General features: G+C 40.3%; 1 protein-coding gene across 3 annotated transcripts in view; it reads right to left on the reverse strand.

Annotated features, from left to right (window-relative positions):
- ephb3a (eph receptor B3a) overlaps nt 1-17266 on the reverse strand; it is a 104744-nt gene that overhangs the window by 52063 nt on the left and 35415 nt on the right. For all 3 annotated transcript variants that reach the window (XM_038283528.1, XM_038283530.1, XM_038283529.1), the window contains exons 4-5: nt 11868-12023; nt 186-521 (exon numbers count right to left, since the gene is read on the reverse strand). In XM_038283528.1, the coding sequence (XP_038139456.1) occupies nt 186-521; nt 11868-12023 (492 nt within the window). The remainder of the gene's footprint in view (nt 1-185; nt 522-11867; nt 12024-17266) is intronic.

The following is a 17266-nucleotide window of genomic DNA, read 5'->3' on the forward strand; positions in this document are numbered from 1 at the left end:
CACTGTTTACTCTTCGTGTTAGAACCTCGGTTGATACCAAAGTCTCATTAAGGAGCTCATTGACACTGACTGAAACTAGGATCCTTTAAGCGGGCTGTACCATCGTGACGTTAAGTGGTATTGATTGGAGCCCCCCCATGAATTAACTTGCAGACACTTCCTAAGTCTGTGATGGATCTACTAACCGGCCTGGTTGGTGGTGATGTTGACGGTGGAGTAGTTAGGAGAGGACGGGTTTTTCCCAGACACCCCGTTGACAGCCTGGACCTCGAAGCTGTAGCGGGTGTGAGCCTGCAGGTTCCTCACCACCACCTTCCTCTGCCTCATCCCCAGGCGGCGCGGAGCGATGTCCACGTTGTCATCGCAGCGCGTGCACGGGCTCCGGTCGCGTAGACACTTCTTGCACACCACGTTGTAGACCAGGTCCCCCCGCCCGCCCGTGTCCTCAGGTTCCTCCCACTCCAAGGACAGAGAGGTCTCGTTCACGCTGGATATGACGTTGCGAGGGGCCGAGGGGATGGCTGCACAAAACACACAGACATAAACACACATGTAGGCACTGAGGAAGGTGGGCAGACGGTGTTAAAATACACAAGAGAGGGTTTAGTCATCCTCCCTGTGCAGCGCTGACTCGATCCTGCCTGTTAAAGAAATGTTTGAATAGCTTTATAAAAAGGAAACAATAGGTAGCTTCAGAGCAGAAAATAAACCATATGGTAGAGCATTATGTTCTGCATAGAAACACAAATAGATCAATGCACCTTAAAGGGACGGAAAATGTAAAGTGAGGTTCTAATCAAAGGGCATCAGCGTTTTTAGAATACATTGGAAATAGGTGGAGCAGGTGGAGGCTGCAAGACCCTTTCAGACCTCAACAACGCCTGTCTGAAAAACATCACAGCGCTCTACTACTTTAAGCACTCCTAAAAGGCAACATTTAAAAACATTTAATTGAATATTTAAACCGAAAATGGAAGGTTGGAGGCAGAGGGTGTGCAAAACACATCCTCAGAGTAAAAAGCATTGACTTTCACATTTCATTTGCCCAGAAACAATTTTTACTTGCCCAGTATAATGTTTGATAAATATAGTTCCTCATATTCATTTTTCTATATATATATCAATTAAACATGTTTGTTTTTTAAATGTTTTTTGTAATTCAGTATTTCTTAAGTTTCCAGGTTCCTGGTGTGTATATGCATTCGTCAGATAATGAACTCAAGCCTACATTACCGTGTTAACATGCTTTTCAATCCTTCCTGCACATTCTTTTCAAACTAAACTTTGCTTTAAACTGCTTTGTGCTTGGAAAAATATAAATTGTAATGTTAAAAATCTACAAAAAATACGTCACAGGTTAAAAACTTAAGATAAATCACAAGACAGAAGTCAATGTCACAAATGAATAACTTTTATTTTAGAGTCTAATATGTTTATAGAAGATAATACTATTAATATAATGTGACTTTTCTAGAGAATCATTATACATAGTTATTTTATAGAGGGTTTCCACAGTCTGACATCATTTCAGAATTCCCTGACTTTAAACTGACTCAGAATTAGTTTTCCCTGAAATAACAGGTCACCAATTTAACATGCTTAGCTGAATAACATTTAAATGCACCTCTCAATGAACATTTTTTTAATGTATGACCTGCATCACTGTACAGAAGACTGCCTCTTTCTTAACCTGACTCCGCCAGATGGATTTGCTCCTCATATCCATCTGGAAACCTTCCGTTGAAGTAATTTTGGGAAGGGGCGAAAATACTGGTTAGCTGATTGGCCTATGTTGGTGATAGACGGGCCAAATAAACCAATCAGATCAACGAAGCATATGACGTACGAACAGAGCAACGACGAAGAGGAGCCAATTGATAGATCAAACTCTTGCCGAAACCAGTCGGGAGAAGAGCAAAAACATCTTTTCCTCTGAGAAAAGCCTCCAGAGCAGTGTTTTGCTCTTCCTTTAGTGAAGAAATACTCTGTAATACCAATAAAACTTGCTCGATAGCCACACTAACGCTAGTTTCATCAGCTGAAGCCGCCATGTTCTTTAGACTGAACTGTCACGCTTCTCGTTGCGTCACACCTCAACCCGCCTCAAAGCCAACGCTGATTGGACGTTCGTTTGGTGAACGGATCCAAATTTTCTTTAACGGAAAGTAGCCAGACTGATCTGCGAGTGAAACCTTGAAAGCTCGCGAGATCATGATGGTCTCACGAGGATAGCGCTTTCTAGCTTGTTTTTCTTTTTGGTAACTACATCAAAATTACCGCTAGGTGGACAAAAATCACGCCATCTGGTGGAAAATTACCCGGCTTTTTCAAATCACACGAGAATGTGTACAAAACAACAAAAATGGCGCAGGCAATGCTTCTGGGGTTTTTTTTGCGATCATTGAACTTGCCCGGCAGGCAAATGCAATCAAATTTGTGCTCTCCCAACAATAAAAACTACTTGCTCCGGGCAATCGGGCGATGGTTAACATCGAGCCCTGACAGTAGTTTATTTTATTTATGTTTTTTTTTTTTTTACCAACATACCTTTCTGCCTCAAAGACCTCAGTACCTGTTTCATTCAGGAAGATTTTTGGAATCGCAGTTTAATCTCAGTTTAATAAGATTTCATTTGCATATAAATGAGTGAAATATTAAAACTGGACGTTAATGTTTTAATAATTCTTGTTTATCGCAGCCGTGTCAGACTATGCATTAGCTTTATTTTCCAGGGTCATCCAGTCTTCATTTATACTAAATCTAGACTAGATCTTAAGACTTGGTGGTTGAACCGTTTCTGGTTAAGTGAATAATGAAACCAACCAACTTCAAAATGTCTAACCTGTTTTTTTATCTTGATGTGAATGAACAAAGTTTCCATAACAAAATGAGTTTTTGAGATATTTATAATGACGTTGTGAAAAAATAACAGCAAGAAAAAATTTAACGAATAACCAGTCATAAGGAAACACGATATTTGTGAGCTAGCGTTAGCTGGCTACTTTAGCATACCGCTACTTAGGTATGCTAAAGCTACCTTAGCTACCTCGGTAAATAAGGACGTACGTTAAAAGAAGACTTTGTAGCTTTATGCAAGATAGTATTTTACATATAACAATGTTTTTTAGGTAATTATTTTTTAAGAATATCAAACATAAAGCTTGATAATTTCATGATGTAACACAAAAGGCTAATTTGTAATACGTGACAAAATAGGTGAATTTCTAAAGGAATTCAGGAAGTCTTGCTTTTAAAGTTCACTGATTTTAGATATTATTATTGCATTGAAACAATTTTACAAGCATACATTATTATTTTGTATGTATGCTAACTTTAGCTACTGCTAGATATACCAAATATTAATTACAAATAATGAAACTCTAATAAGGTTTCATTTACAAATGTGGAATTGTTTTCAAGCTCGATAAGAGAAGTAAAAAATAACTGTTATTTCCAGATATAGCCTGTGTAATTGTACAAATAGTTATTTTCCTGCCATAATTGAGCTGCTTTGATGAAAAGCCCCTAATCGCTAATAACCTCTCTGCAGAACTTCACTTCAAATATGCAGAACTATCCCTTTAAACCTGCTCTTACTATGAGAAAAGGAGCCGGAAAATAAAGCGACGCTGAGCTTTTGATGTGTCGAACATAGCTTGTCATGCTCAAGCACAGCGCCGCTGACCCTACTGTCATTTAAAGATAGCTAATCTGCTCATGACAGAAAATCATGTTTGTGAGTCAGCGTGACCCAAGGCCATCGTGTTTCTATAAGCAGTGCAGCATTTTCAGTGAGAGTGCTTGAAATCCCGACAAAGTGTGATAAGCACAGGGGAAAGCAACAAAGATCACTTCTGCAAACAGGCTTTTCCATCCTATTAAGGTGCTCTTCCTCTCAGACTCCAGCAGCAGAAAGTCTAACCTGTCTCACAGCAGACAGAGAGGGGGGAAAAAAAGAGGCTATCGTCTCTTAGCGGCCAAAACTGGCAGTCCGTGGAGCCCACCTCCTCAGCTGCCACACTCTGAGCGGGCTTTCTCTCTCGCCCGATCCTTTCTAATTAGGCAGACGGAGTTCAGAGTGGAGGCTCCTCTAATAGGACACCCATCTAAAACACACGCTGAGTCCAAGCTGCCCGTCTATTGACTGGCCGAGCCTCTCTTGTGCGAGGCGCAGCTTCAAATACAAAACGCAGGCGGCCTGGCACCAGCTCTGACAGACCGCAGAGGCAGAACTGTCAGGCCTGCGTGTTTGTGTGTGTTTGCATGTTTAGTGGAAGGGGGGTGGCTGTGTCCCAGCCCGCCTGTCAGCGTGCGCTGGTCAGTGTCACAGTCCATAGTGTTCCTGTGACGAGGATCTTGGGAGGACAGTTGCGGGCCGTGTGTGTGTCATTTAACGTGGCGAAAGGCCCCTGGGGCTCGACTTTAGCAGCTCACGTCGCTCTAAATCAGCACCAGCAGGGAGGGACTTCTCTCTGTCGCTGCTCTGAGTGCTACAAGCAGGCGCTGTCAGCTGCAGAGCAGACTGCTTACCGGCAAACAAATCCTTTCACTTTCTAATCCTGACATTTAGAAATGCAACTATTACGTCAGAACCAAACGAAAAGACAGAATATGACTAAACAGAAGCAATTCTCTTAACTTTAATTACCGTTTATAATTTGTATGTTATTCAAACAGAAACCAAGAATCAGTTATTCTCCCATTTTGACTCCCATACATTTTCCTGTTGGCAAAATCTGTCTTAAAGGTATACTATGCAACCGGTGTTGATTTTCCAGCGAGGCTCCCCCAAGAGGGCGAAAGTAAAAGTGCACTGTCGTAAATATGCTCAGCTGTTCTCCTGGTTTCTCCGTCAAGCCAGGCGCGGTTGTTTTGAGCTTAGCAGACAGGCGAACGCAACAAATCACCATGTCTACTGCGGTAAGTGACTATTTTGTTACAATTTTCGAGTTTGAAAATTTTGCATATTTTCATATATTATTTGTTATGCATGTGTCTAAATAACAAAGATTGTAGTTAGCCAAGTTGGAGTTTCCCATACATTTATCCGACTGTCGGATGGGATGGGCTTTCGCTATTTTCTCGCTGGTTCCGCCATGATAACTGCACAAATATCGCCACTGCGCTAGCAACGAGCATGCCTTTCACTGGGGGCGTGTAGCAGTTCTCGCCGTAAAGCAAGACCGACTCTCGCGATGCACGAGACTTCTGAGCCCGTGGGTGCGGGCCGAGGGCTCCTGCAATTGCAAGTAGGGCTGCAACTAAAGATTATTTTAAAAATCGATGAATCGGCCGATTATTTTTTCGACTAATCGATGAATCGGACAAAAAATATTTTTTATATTAACCTTTTTATTCCAAAATAAACATTTTAGACAGAACAAACAAGCACACAAGTACAGGTTGCTCATTAACTGTACTGGTGCAATATGAAAAACTACGCAAACTTACATGAGAAATGTAGCTGTACATCCACAAAATATAGGCTACTTTGTTTCATAAAGCGCAAAAAAAGACATTTTTGTTTTTAAAAGCCCCTAAGGGGTTCAAACAATAGGCCCCCCATTTCAACAAATGAGTTTTTTTTTAGACTAGAAGAGTTCTGCCTTTTAAGACAGGAAAGTATAGCAGTTAAAGTTGCTACTTGAGAAAATACTGAACCATAGAGATAAAAATAGCCCTGTGATTCAAATTATAAATTGTATTTTGAATAAAAATGAGAGAACTAGGGGTGCTAAAAAACACATCCTCCAAAGACAGATATTTACATGGGAATGTGGCAGATAATTAATTGACATATTACTGATCTTGCTGGATTTTATTCTGCTTTACTTCCATAAATTGAGGGATCTTCTTTACTTTATCTTTGCCAGAAGATTTAAACTTCAAAATAAAAATAATTTGCAAGTTAATTTATTTATAAAGGCTATTTTAATTATTTTGATCAATTTGCGCCGTCAATCCCGACGCATGCTTCATTTGCAGTCTGGACGCTGAAACATCCTGCGGCTCTGACTGCAGCGCTGAGAGGGACTCCTGTGGGAGAACGGGGTTGGGATGGGGGAGGCGCCCCACGGCAGAGTAGGAACGATACATGCTTTCACGTAAGAGTCTCCAAAAGCCACCAGTGACACCGTAAAAAGTCGCCAGATTTGTCGCTAGTCGCTTTTTAAAAAAAATAGTAGCTGGAAGGGTCTGAAAAGTCGCTAAATATAGCGACAAAGTCGCTGAGTTGGCAACACTGCGCACCTGCAGCGCTGGCTCGCTCTGCCGTAATTTTTTTTCTTCCCCCGTTTCAGTCAAGTGGCAGTGATGACGGCGGCGGCGGATGACGCATTAATCGCGCGACACAACTAATCGATGATGAAATTCGTTGCCAACGCTTTTAAAAGTCGATTTTTTTCGATTTTATCGATTCGTTGTTGCAGCCCTAACTGCAAGTACGGTATTTCCCCTACAGACCACCAGGTAGGCCGAGAAAACCTTTGTTCGACCTGAAATGACTTATTTAATCATCCAAAATGTTATGGAACACATTAATTAACTGAAAAATATTGCATAGTATGCCTTTAACCCTGTTCCTCGTAAAAATAATAAATTAATTAGATCCCTGTTTCAGAAGGAAGAGACCTCTGTTCCTGTGGTTGTTCCATACTGAGATCGTTTTCATATTAATATGTCCTGGAAATTTATCTGGCTGCTCCCGAATCACTTTCTTCTCACTAACAAGGTTAAAGAAGTATCTTTTAAACCCATACACAGAATCTTACGGAAGAGGATTAGGGCCACTGAAAAAAAAAAAAAAAAGTTAACTGATTTTAAAATTTTATTTCAGTGTATTATGGGAAAAAAGCCAGAATTCTGAGATTAAAGTCAGAATTTTGACTTTTTTCCCATACTAAACTGAAATAAAACTTAAAAAATTTTTTTTTTTTTTAGTGGCCCTAATCCTCTTCCGTAGAATCTACCCCGTTAAAGTCTATTTAAAGAAATTCAACTCTGATATTGATGTTAGCTATTCCTTCTGTGACACTTGCCCAGAGTCAGTCACTCATCTGTTCTGGTTTCGTCATCATTCCAAAGTATTTTGGTAACACTTCTGTACTTTTATTGTGTCAAAACTATCAATAGGATTTCAGTTATATTGGGTAAATATCCTGTTTGGTTTTCAACAAAATGAAAGAATGAATGCGAAGAGTTTTTCTTATGAATTTATTAATGATTAAGGCTAAATTTCATCTTCAAAAATGCAAATTTTTGAGAAAAAAAAATCTGACTTTTCAGTTTTTTTGACTGAATTTAAACATTATATATTTACAATTCGACCTTCAACAAATAAAAAAAGCAAAAACAACTTTATTGGCTTGCAATCAAATTGGAATTTTAGATAAATGTGTTGATTTACTGTGGCATTTGGTATTTTTGTCACCTTTGGTTCTGTTTTTCTTTAAACAAGATTATTTTGTCATTTCTTATCATACTTTTGTTTTCTGTTAATGCTCCCCCTGGCAAATGTTTTTGTTGTTTTGTGATGTGTACAAAATGCAGATTTGTATTATTGTGTATTGTAAATAATAAAGTTTATAAAAAAATAAAATAAAAAAAATTACCGTTTACAATTTATTTTTCATACCTATTGTATTAGGTATGAAAAATAAATTGTAAACGGTAATTTTTTTTATTTTATTAGGTGCTTTCTTAAAGCTACCTTACCACAAAACATTACCAAACACTCTGGTAATGTTAGCTTTCCAGCGTTAACTCTGTGTGTTCCAGTCCAGAATAACTGCGTCATCAACCCAGCATGGTGAAAAATGGCGACCGGCGTGGGTGAATAATAAAGCAGGATTTATAATTCTTTAAGCAATCGAGTTTTAACGTGCCACTAACATTTTTTTTTTAAAGAATAAGAAAATTAAAACATATTTAAGCCAAGCGTTCGACTAAGAGCCAGGTGCTGTTCAAACAGTGTCCTATCAGGGGTATTAGGTGTTTAATATCATAGTAATCCCTTTCAGTATTGCTTTTTAATTTAATGGATGAGGCCAAAATGATTGAAAAATTAGTTTTTCCACTTATTTTTTTAAGGTGGTAAGGTTTAGTTTTGGGCTTAGCAGAGCTCGTTCTACACACAGCCTCCTATTTCCTCTTTTTTCTCTGTTTCTTTTTTTCTTTTTTGGAGGATTATCTTCTGTTAAAAAAGAATGCAAAAATAACTGAAGCATTCGGCCTTGGCTTCTTTTCGCTTCTCAACCAAACCCACGCCAACGAGCGACCTCAAAACCGGGCAAGGTACCAAACTGTGATTTATGCCCACCATTACACCCCCCTACTAGCTGGTATTATCCTTTTTAAATAGGTCCAGGAACTAAATCACATCGCGGAATGTGTAGTCCAACTTATGCAGCCTTAGAAAGCCACAAAATGCCAACAGTTTCTACACTTACCTATGTGCCTTTTTTTTGTGGTCAGATCAGTTCTTCATCTGTTAACATGTTTTTCACAGTACATGGAAGAATCATGAAATCGGAGATTGATGCTACCGCAGCAGTTTATTGCTGCTATGGTAACATAAACATAGCAAAGAGCTGCAAGAGAATTAGTCAGATCTACAGCTGCACAATATATTAAAAGTGTGTGCAAACCCACAATAAATACTGATGGATGCAGTATTATGTATGCCCGTACTGCACACCAGTATTATATGTAGAGATAATTGATGCAAACTGTTTTATGATAATTTAAGAGGTTGAGATTATAGAGCTCATGGCAAAGGTAAGAAACGATGGAGGGGAACTGTAGCAGATATATCCAGCAATAGGGGTGAATCGATTGATGGGCTGGCCAATCAATTAGAGATTGGCTGATAGATTAGATGTGAAACCGATTTCATCCACCAATATCTAAGGAAAACCAGTTAATTGCATCGACTCATTGACTCAAAGGCATTTCCTCCATCTTACCTGCTAAGGATCGACCATTATAGGCTTTTTTAAGGCCAATATCAATTTCTGTTTCCGCATAAGCAACTGATATTGCTGCCAAGTGTTTTTGCAACTGATTCCTTAGGCAGATATTGCTTTTTTCTTCCTCCATTTACATAAAAAATGACACAATGAAAGCAAATGTTACTCAAGTCTTAAAATAAACAAAAACCTAATTGTTTTATAACAGATCATGCCAAACATTTAACAACAGATAGCAAATGCAAGGAAGCATGGCTGCTGAACGCACAAATCAATCAGCAAAAAGGTGTCGGCCGCTATAAAAAAAAAAAAACCCTTCTACTATTCGCCAAATATATCAGCCAGCCAACGTACCGGTCTATGACTATTATCTATTGTTTCACAAGTATTGATTAATGTTTTTAAGGTATCGGCCAGAAAGGGAATGAGCCTGTTTGGCTTTTTAAAGATCAGCCAGGAACCTGTAATCGATGCACACCTATTCTGCTTTTGTAATATACCATACAAGTATCAGTATTGGTATGTGTATATCATGTTTTGTTTCATGTATAGAAGGAGCTTAAACAAAGCTGGAAAATGATACTTTTAATGTTTCGCTTCATAATTTACCCTAGAGCAATAGTTGAGGATTTTCTAGTTTTATTTCTAGTCTTTTTTAAAGGTTATAAAAAAAAATTGCTTCCTGCAAGAAATTTTAAAAAACTGTTAGTTTAATTCTGCATGATTCTATCCTTTAGCATGAATCCAGACTCTTTGGACCGCAATGCAAAGCTAAAGGCTAGAAAAAAGAGACATGACCGGTTCAATAACGTTGCAGGTTACGGGTACAAGAGTTTGGGCCTTCAAATATTGTCGCTTTTGAATTGGACAGGCCGAGGATTATGCACACTGGAGATTAGGTTTGGAGGCGGTGAAGCAGTGGCAGCTGGCCTACAGAGGGCGCTAGGGTGCTGCCCCACTCACCCAATGACCTGATTTAGACATGAAGAAACCAAAGAAAATTAAATTATAAAATGAAAATATTTTGAAATATATTGACATATATTTTTTAGAGGTGCAAGATAAATATTTAATCTTTAATGACAAGTAAAGCTATTTTGTTTGTTGTCGGTTTGGTGGCATATTTCTAACCTGACTCCGCCAGATGGATTTGCTCCGCATATCCATCTGGAAACCTTCCGTTGAAGTAATTTTGGGAAGGGGCGAAAATACTGGTTAGCTGATTGGCCTATGTTGGTGATAGACGTACTAACAGAGCGACAACGAAAACACAACCACAAGCCAGGCTGCTCTTGCCGAAACCAGTCGGGAGAAGAGCAAAAACATCTTTTCCTCTGAGAAAAGCCTCCAGAGCAGTGTTTTGCTCTTCTTTCAGTGAAGAAATACTCTGTAATTCCGATAAAACTTGCTCGATAGCCACGCAAACGCTAGTTTCATGGGCTGAAGCCGCCATGTTCTTTAGACTGAACTGTCGCGCTTCTCGTTGCGTCACACCTCAACCCGCCTCAAAGCCAACGCTGATTGGACGTTCGTTTGATGAACGGCTCCAAATTTTCTTTAACGGAGAGTCTCCAGACTGATCTGCGAGTGAAATCTTGAAAGCTCGCGAGATCAGGATGGTGTCACGAGGCTACAAAATTACCGCTTGGTGGACAAAAATCACGCCATGTGCCGGAAAATCACCCGGCTTTTTCAAATCACGCGAGAATGTGTACAAAACAACAAAAATGGTGCCAGCAACACTTCTGGGTCGTTTTCATCAAATGTCAGTGATTTTAAAGTAATTTTGAGTGATAAATATTTTTTTTTTGCATCACACCTCAACCAGCCTCAAAGCCAACGCTGATCAGTCTGGAGAGTCTCCAGACTGATCTGCGAGTGAAACCTTGAAAGCTTGCGAGATCAGGATGGTCTCACGAGGCTAGCATATTTCCGCCCTGGGGCGCAAATATCTTTGCCCATAGACTGTGGTTAAAAGTTATCCATGCGCAGTAGCTCCTCTACAATGCAAACCATAGGACCATCCTAGGTTGCAGCTCTCCTGCACCCAAAGCTGAAAGCAACTTTATTAGCAGACCACCAGCCGCCACAGTGCTGACCTCACAGTCGTCCGTTATAAAGTGCGACTGATTGACAGGTTTCTATAATTGTTTAGCAACGAGGCTTGGCTAACTGCATGCAGTCAGGCTAATGCTTTATTCTGCTTTCTGTCTAATTTGAAATTATAGTCCCTATCCTAAAGAAAACTCCACCAGTGCCAGCGCAGTGCACCATTAGAGATCCTCCTACACTTCAACGTTTCCAGTCAAAATAACTGTCGGATGTAAAAAGCAAAGTTATATAGACAGCAAATATATTAATGAAGTGACCACCCCCACCCTCCCATCAAAACTAAAATGTTTATAAAGTCCTATAATATCAGCAATTGCTTTTTGGGCTCCAAAAAAAAAAAAAAATGGACACCTTCTTTGATGTATAAAAGGAGATTTTTCGTAAATTTTATTCTAGACTACAAGCAAATACTTCTAACCACGAAACCCGTAGCTTACTGATATCTCAGGTCATTATTCAGGCTGGAGACAGTTTAGACATTTCAATCTCAGTGCTTGTCTCACAGTCACTGTGTAAACACCTGCACACTGCAAACACTAGCTTTTCAGTACCCCGGCCGACTGCACTGGATTTATACTAAATAAAGACACTGAGAGAGTTATCTACTGCAGGTTAGAGATAATTAACTGCTGATAACCTTTAAACTGAACCTCACTTTGAAAACTGTGAACTATCTTTTTAAGTTCAGGCCCAATTATTTTGTGCTACCTGAGACCTTTTCTTGCCCTGAAACGTTTCAGAGACGCCTCAGCTTGGAAAATGTGGATTTAGTTCCTGTTTCTGACTTACTGGTGCAGGGAGAGTCCGGCGGGTCACTGTCAGCACGGAAGAAGCCGCCCAGGCAGGGACAAATGTTGGCTCCTCGTGAACTGGTGCGACTGTTGGACGGACAGGGAGCGCACGTTCCCTCACCAAATTTGGATTTGAAGGTCCCAGGAATGCAAGCTGCATGAAACGGGAGAGAAAACAGAGAAGACAATAAGAAGTGCGGAAATGTGGAGACAAAATGAAAAAGGCGAGGCTCAGTCACTTATCTAAAAGACCAGCAGCTGTCACGTCTGCGGCAGAACACAACCTGCAAAACCCAACATTTATAATAGAAACGTTCACACGTGCGTTCATATCGGCACACACTCAAGCAGAAGGACTTATCTATGCATTTGCATGTGCTTTTTCATTTCGGTCCTCTGTGTTCGGTGACATTAATCTCCCGGTACATGGAGTCGCGATGACAGCAAAGTTCCGTGTTGAAGAGGAGGAAAAGGAGGATAAAGATGAAGACCGACTGCTGACAGAAGATTGCTGTTGTCAGACAAACAAGGATGGAGAACGCTTCTGAGAAAAGGGATCCACTCCAAACCCATCAATCAGTGTCGGCCTTGCTCCTCTAGGCTCTCGAAACCGCGTCGAGGAATACAAACAAGACCTCCGAATGCATGCAGAAGAGCTCCATAATAAGCCAATAAATCAATCCAAATGAAGGGACATCAGAACAGACACGAATTAGCTCGGCGGAGTTATGAGAAGAGTATACAAAGTACGGTAATCTGAGGCGATGTGTCCGAGAGATTAATTTAAATTCCTAAGTGTTGGGCTGCAAGTTGGCTGATATCAAGTCTTAAGGATAAACCGGCGTAAGCCCATGCTAAAGAAGGATTCTGATAAAGGGGATTAGCAGCAAAAGGTCCGGATATATCTGCCTCGGGAGCCGCGGGTTTTTACTACTTGCCACATTCCTAACCAGTGGTGTAAAAGTAGGGTCTCTGGCAAACATCTGTCCTGTCAGCATGACGGCTCATAAAAGCCAGCCTGAGAAAGAGGGAGAGAGGAGAGCAGAGGGTGATTAAGTAGTTAGGCTAAGTGGGCTTTCAGTTCGAGTTCCAGCTCCACCCAAAGTCCAAACAATGGCATGTTTAGAAAAGCCAGCACAACTAACATCCCTTAAGTGGTATTGCACAATAAAACTCCAGAAAAGGTGGGGGAAGTAGGTTGCTTTTACTGTTTTACTAAGACCAGGGGTGGATTTAAGAAATTTGGGGCCCTAGGCAAAGACTGGCAGGGGCCCTCTGAATTGAGAAGACAACACATAAAAGAAACCCATTATACAGATATAGACATTTTAATTTAATTGACAAAGATTATTTGTTCTACGTTTTGTCCCTCTCTTCTTGTCCCTTTTCTTGTTGTTTTCCTCTCTGTGTTTTTTACTCAATTTTCATGCTTCCTGAAAAGGAATGAAATATTTTTTCCAAGCACTAAGCTCACAAATAAGGAATAGTTATATTAACAATTAGGGCTGCAGCTAGCGATTATTTTATAAATCAATTAATCTGTTGATTATTTTTTCCATTAATCGATTAATAATCGGTTTTTAATTAAATTAAGCCTGGTGAAACTAAAACATTTCCACTTGAGGGGTTCTGGATAGAGCATACTGACCAGCAAAAACATTTATTTTTTTATCTTGAATGCAAAATATACATATATGTATTTTTTTTTACAGTTTTGATCTAATTAGAGCTCTAACTGACAAGGGTGCCTCATGGGGGGGGGGAAGTTAGGAAGATTCTAAGGGCCCTTGTCTGAGGGGGGCCCCAAAAGAAGAAGAAAAGATTTTTCCCGCTAATATTTTTCAAACATAAAAAGAAAATCAAGCAGTGAGAAAATATTTTGTATTTTCCCTCTTTTTAAGCAAAAACCAGCGAAACAAAGCATGAATATATCGACTAAAACACCCATCCTGCATCGCATTAGGTCTCCCCGTCTGTCGTGTGTGTCATTTTACATGCCGATAATAAATTAAACAAATCAGTACATCAGTATCAGTTTGAAGGCTTACATATATTTTTTGGGTGGGGCCCCAGTATCAGTGCCTTTCATTGGGCCCCAAATTCCTGGCGCCGCCCCTGCTAAGTGGGTTGTTCTGACAGCTAAAAGCACATTTTACAGTCTCTATGCTCCAGTTATTGATAAATACTACATTAGTTGCTGATTATTTCAATAATCGATTAATCACAATTAATCCGATTCATTGTTTCAACCCTATTAACAATACATCTAAACAGTTTTATGGGGTAAATCCCCCCCTGACTAAGACTACATGTTACCTAATGGGAAATCAAATATTTTTAGATGTAGGTTAATTCATTTTACTCCTATACATCCCCATGAACATACATGTATTGAAACCATCAAACATTTGTTTATATTTGTTCTTTAAAGTTAACCCAATGCATATAAGGGATCCATGATTAGTTGTAGAAACAGACTTTAGTTTAAAAGTATTTATTTTCCATATTATTGCAATACATTCGAAATGCTGTAAGCTGTTTAGTTTTAATAGATTTAAGCAAAATATTGTCACACAGACACAAAATGTCGTTTTCTAGGTAAGTGGCGTATGCTAGGTCCGACAATCGCCTTTAACGACCGACCTTTCAGACACTTGGATGGGTATGGGGTATTGCAGTCTAACTAGCATTACTTATCTGCTGTGCTTTAAACGTGTTTGGATGTGATAATAGTAAAAGTGGAGGGAAATGGAGGGAACATAATTTAAACACCTAACCTTGTTAGTAGAAGCTGCTGCCCGTGTCCTCACTAAGACTAAGAAAGTAGAGCACATCACCCCAGTTCTAAAGTCCTTCCACTGGCTCCCTGTATCTCAGAGAATAGACTTTAAAATACTTCTGTTAGTCTATAAACTCTGAATGGCTTAGCACCTAAATACATCACAGACTTGCTATCAGTGTATCAACCCTCCAGACCACTCAGGTCTTCTGGCTCCAGCCTGCTCTGCATACCTAGAACCAGAACTAAACATGGAGAAGCAGCATTTAGTTCCTATGCTCCACTTATCTGGAACAAACTTCCAGAAAACTGTAAAAGTGCGGAAAGCCTGAGTTCCTTTAAATTAAGACTAAAAACACATTTGTTTAGGATTGCCTTCGACTGTTCTAGTTAAACAGTTCAACTGAAACATCATTAGTTTCCAAAACTAAACTGTTCATAATTTATTCTTTATGGTACGCCAGCATTCATAACATGTAGGCGAATCACTGTCCCCCAGACATCCACGGTTAGATTTTTGATATTTATATTTTCAAAAACAAAGCAGAGTGTGTATGACGTCACGCCGGACTGGAATATCTTCAGAAAAGCTCTAAATGACACAAAAATAAGATGGGTGAGTAGAACATGATGTAATAACGTAAAAGGGGCCAATGTAAAAAAAAAAAAAAAAAAGGCGTTTCCCTTTAAAGTTGGTTTCCCTTTCTTAATATATGGCTTCCTTCATACCCCTCTAACCCCTTTTGATCAAATAATAAATGGATCATTTGCAGTCCTACTTGAAATGTCTGTTTCTAAAAAGCAAAGAATCATTCCAGGTTGAAACCTAAAAGACCCTCCCCTAACAATCATTCTTATGAAGATGATGTTCAGCAATTCTTCTGTGTCATTGTCTCTAGCAGGCTATTCCTCACAAGGGTGCCTGTTCTCTTTCAAAATGGACATTGGGATTTTATGAGGTTTAACTCTGGGCTGGAGGTCCTTTCATCAGGATAAAGGACCAGACCCTCATACCAAAGGGCCACTCGGACAGACTAAGCACTGATCGGGTTTTAGGACTGTAGGGGGAGGTGGGGGGTCCACAGAGGAGAACATAAAAAAAATAACAACACATGGAGAGCTCATGCCAGGACCTGTATTCAGGACTTACAAGCTAACGGTGCTAACATCTGTGCCACCTTCATGCCTGTTTTGAATTAAAGCATGCTTTTTGTTTAGAAATCTAGGTAGACACTCCTGTTAGTACTTCTAATTAAGGTGATTGTTAGGTTTATTCAATGATGATTATAAAATTAATGTGTGCTTATAAAACATTTGTGCAAGGGGATGCTCCACTCCCGTCTCATGATCCAGTCAGGAGACCATCCTGCCTTGTCATTCTGATGGAGCATTCTGTCTTCATGAACTGATCAATAGGGGGTTTTCAGGTGACGTCACGCTCACGTGACTACTCAGCGCGTCCGCCATATTGGGTGGCAGCCTTAGGCAATATTGACAGTGAAAAATGGTGAAATCGTGTGTAATTGTTGGTTGCACGGCCCGTGGAGGTGGAGATCAACGCTCTTTCTATCGCATACCAGCCGTAATCGTGAATCAATGTGAAAAAACAAAACAGCTATCTGAACAACGCCGTCACCTATGGCTGACACGGATATCCAGGTCCGATTTGGACGGTGTTAAGCTGGAATACGTCAGAGTCTGCAGTGCTCACTTTGTCACAGGTAATTAACTGTCAAGCATTTAAAACATGTAAGAATATATTAATAATAGGGCTTGGGCGTCATGACGTATTACTTTCCGTGGCCGCAATGTTGACCGTCTCCGCCGCCGCTACTCAGACTACTGCCTATGACTACCGCGTACTGGACTCCCTCTCTCAGCCGTGTTTTAACTTGATTAATTTCACCTTAACTTGATTTCAACCAGCGGGAAAAGGCTCAAATATGTGAGAAACCCGGAGGGTTTAGGGAGGTTTGGCAGTTAACGTTACTAACCAAACCTTTGAAACACATAGCAGCTAGTTAAAAGTACATTACATGCCTGAGTGGTTGTTAGCACTAACGGTTAGCACTGTTTGCTGGCTTTATGAGCTGCAGCTCCTGAACTCATCCATTCGTAAACTGCACATGAGACTCCAAGGACTTGTAGCTTTGGAACTGTTCGCGCACCGCCGGCCGTTAGCCACCTAGCATAGCGAGCCCTGCGTCGGATTGTTTACATTTTTACCATCTTATTAAAACTCACCCGTCCACGTATGATGGCGATTTCCTTCATGTACATCACTTCGACATCTCGTACCCAACCAGATGTGAACTGGTTGTGAGCCTCTAGACCCTTGTACGCTCTCATTTCCTCAAGAGTGTGCAGAGGGTTTTCACTGAACACCAGGTAATGAACTATGTCGCCGTGCTCTACATTTGACCAATCATCTGGATTAGTGCTAAACAAGGCACCGTGGAGGGCATAGGGGTCCATATGGTCGATCACGGAACATTTCCTCAGATATGTTCCATGATCTGGTGGCTCTAGCGTGCTGGCGTACTTATCCATTCGCGACATGATATATATGATATACGATAATATGCCACCCAAGATGGCGGACCGGAAGCTGGCCAGTG

This window comes from Cyprinodon tularosa, unplaced genomic scaffold, assembly GCF_016077235.1.
Source record: "Cyprinodon tularosa strain WSP-4 unplaced genomic scaffold, ASM1607723v1 ctg195, whole genome shotgun sequence".
NCBI classification, from domain to species: domain Eukaryota; kingdom Metazoa; phylum Chordata; class Actinopteri; order Cyprinodontiformes; family Cyprinodontidae; genus Cyprinodon; species Cyprinodon tularosa.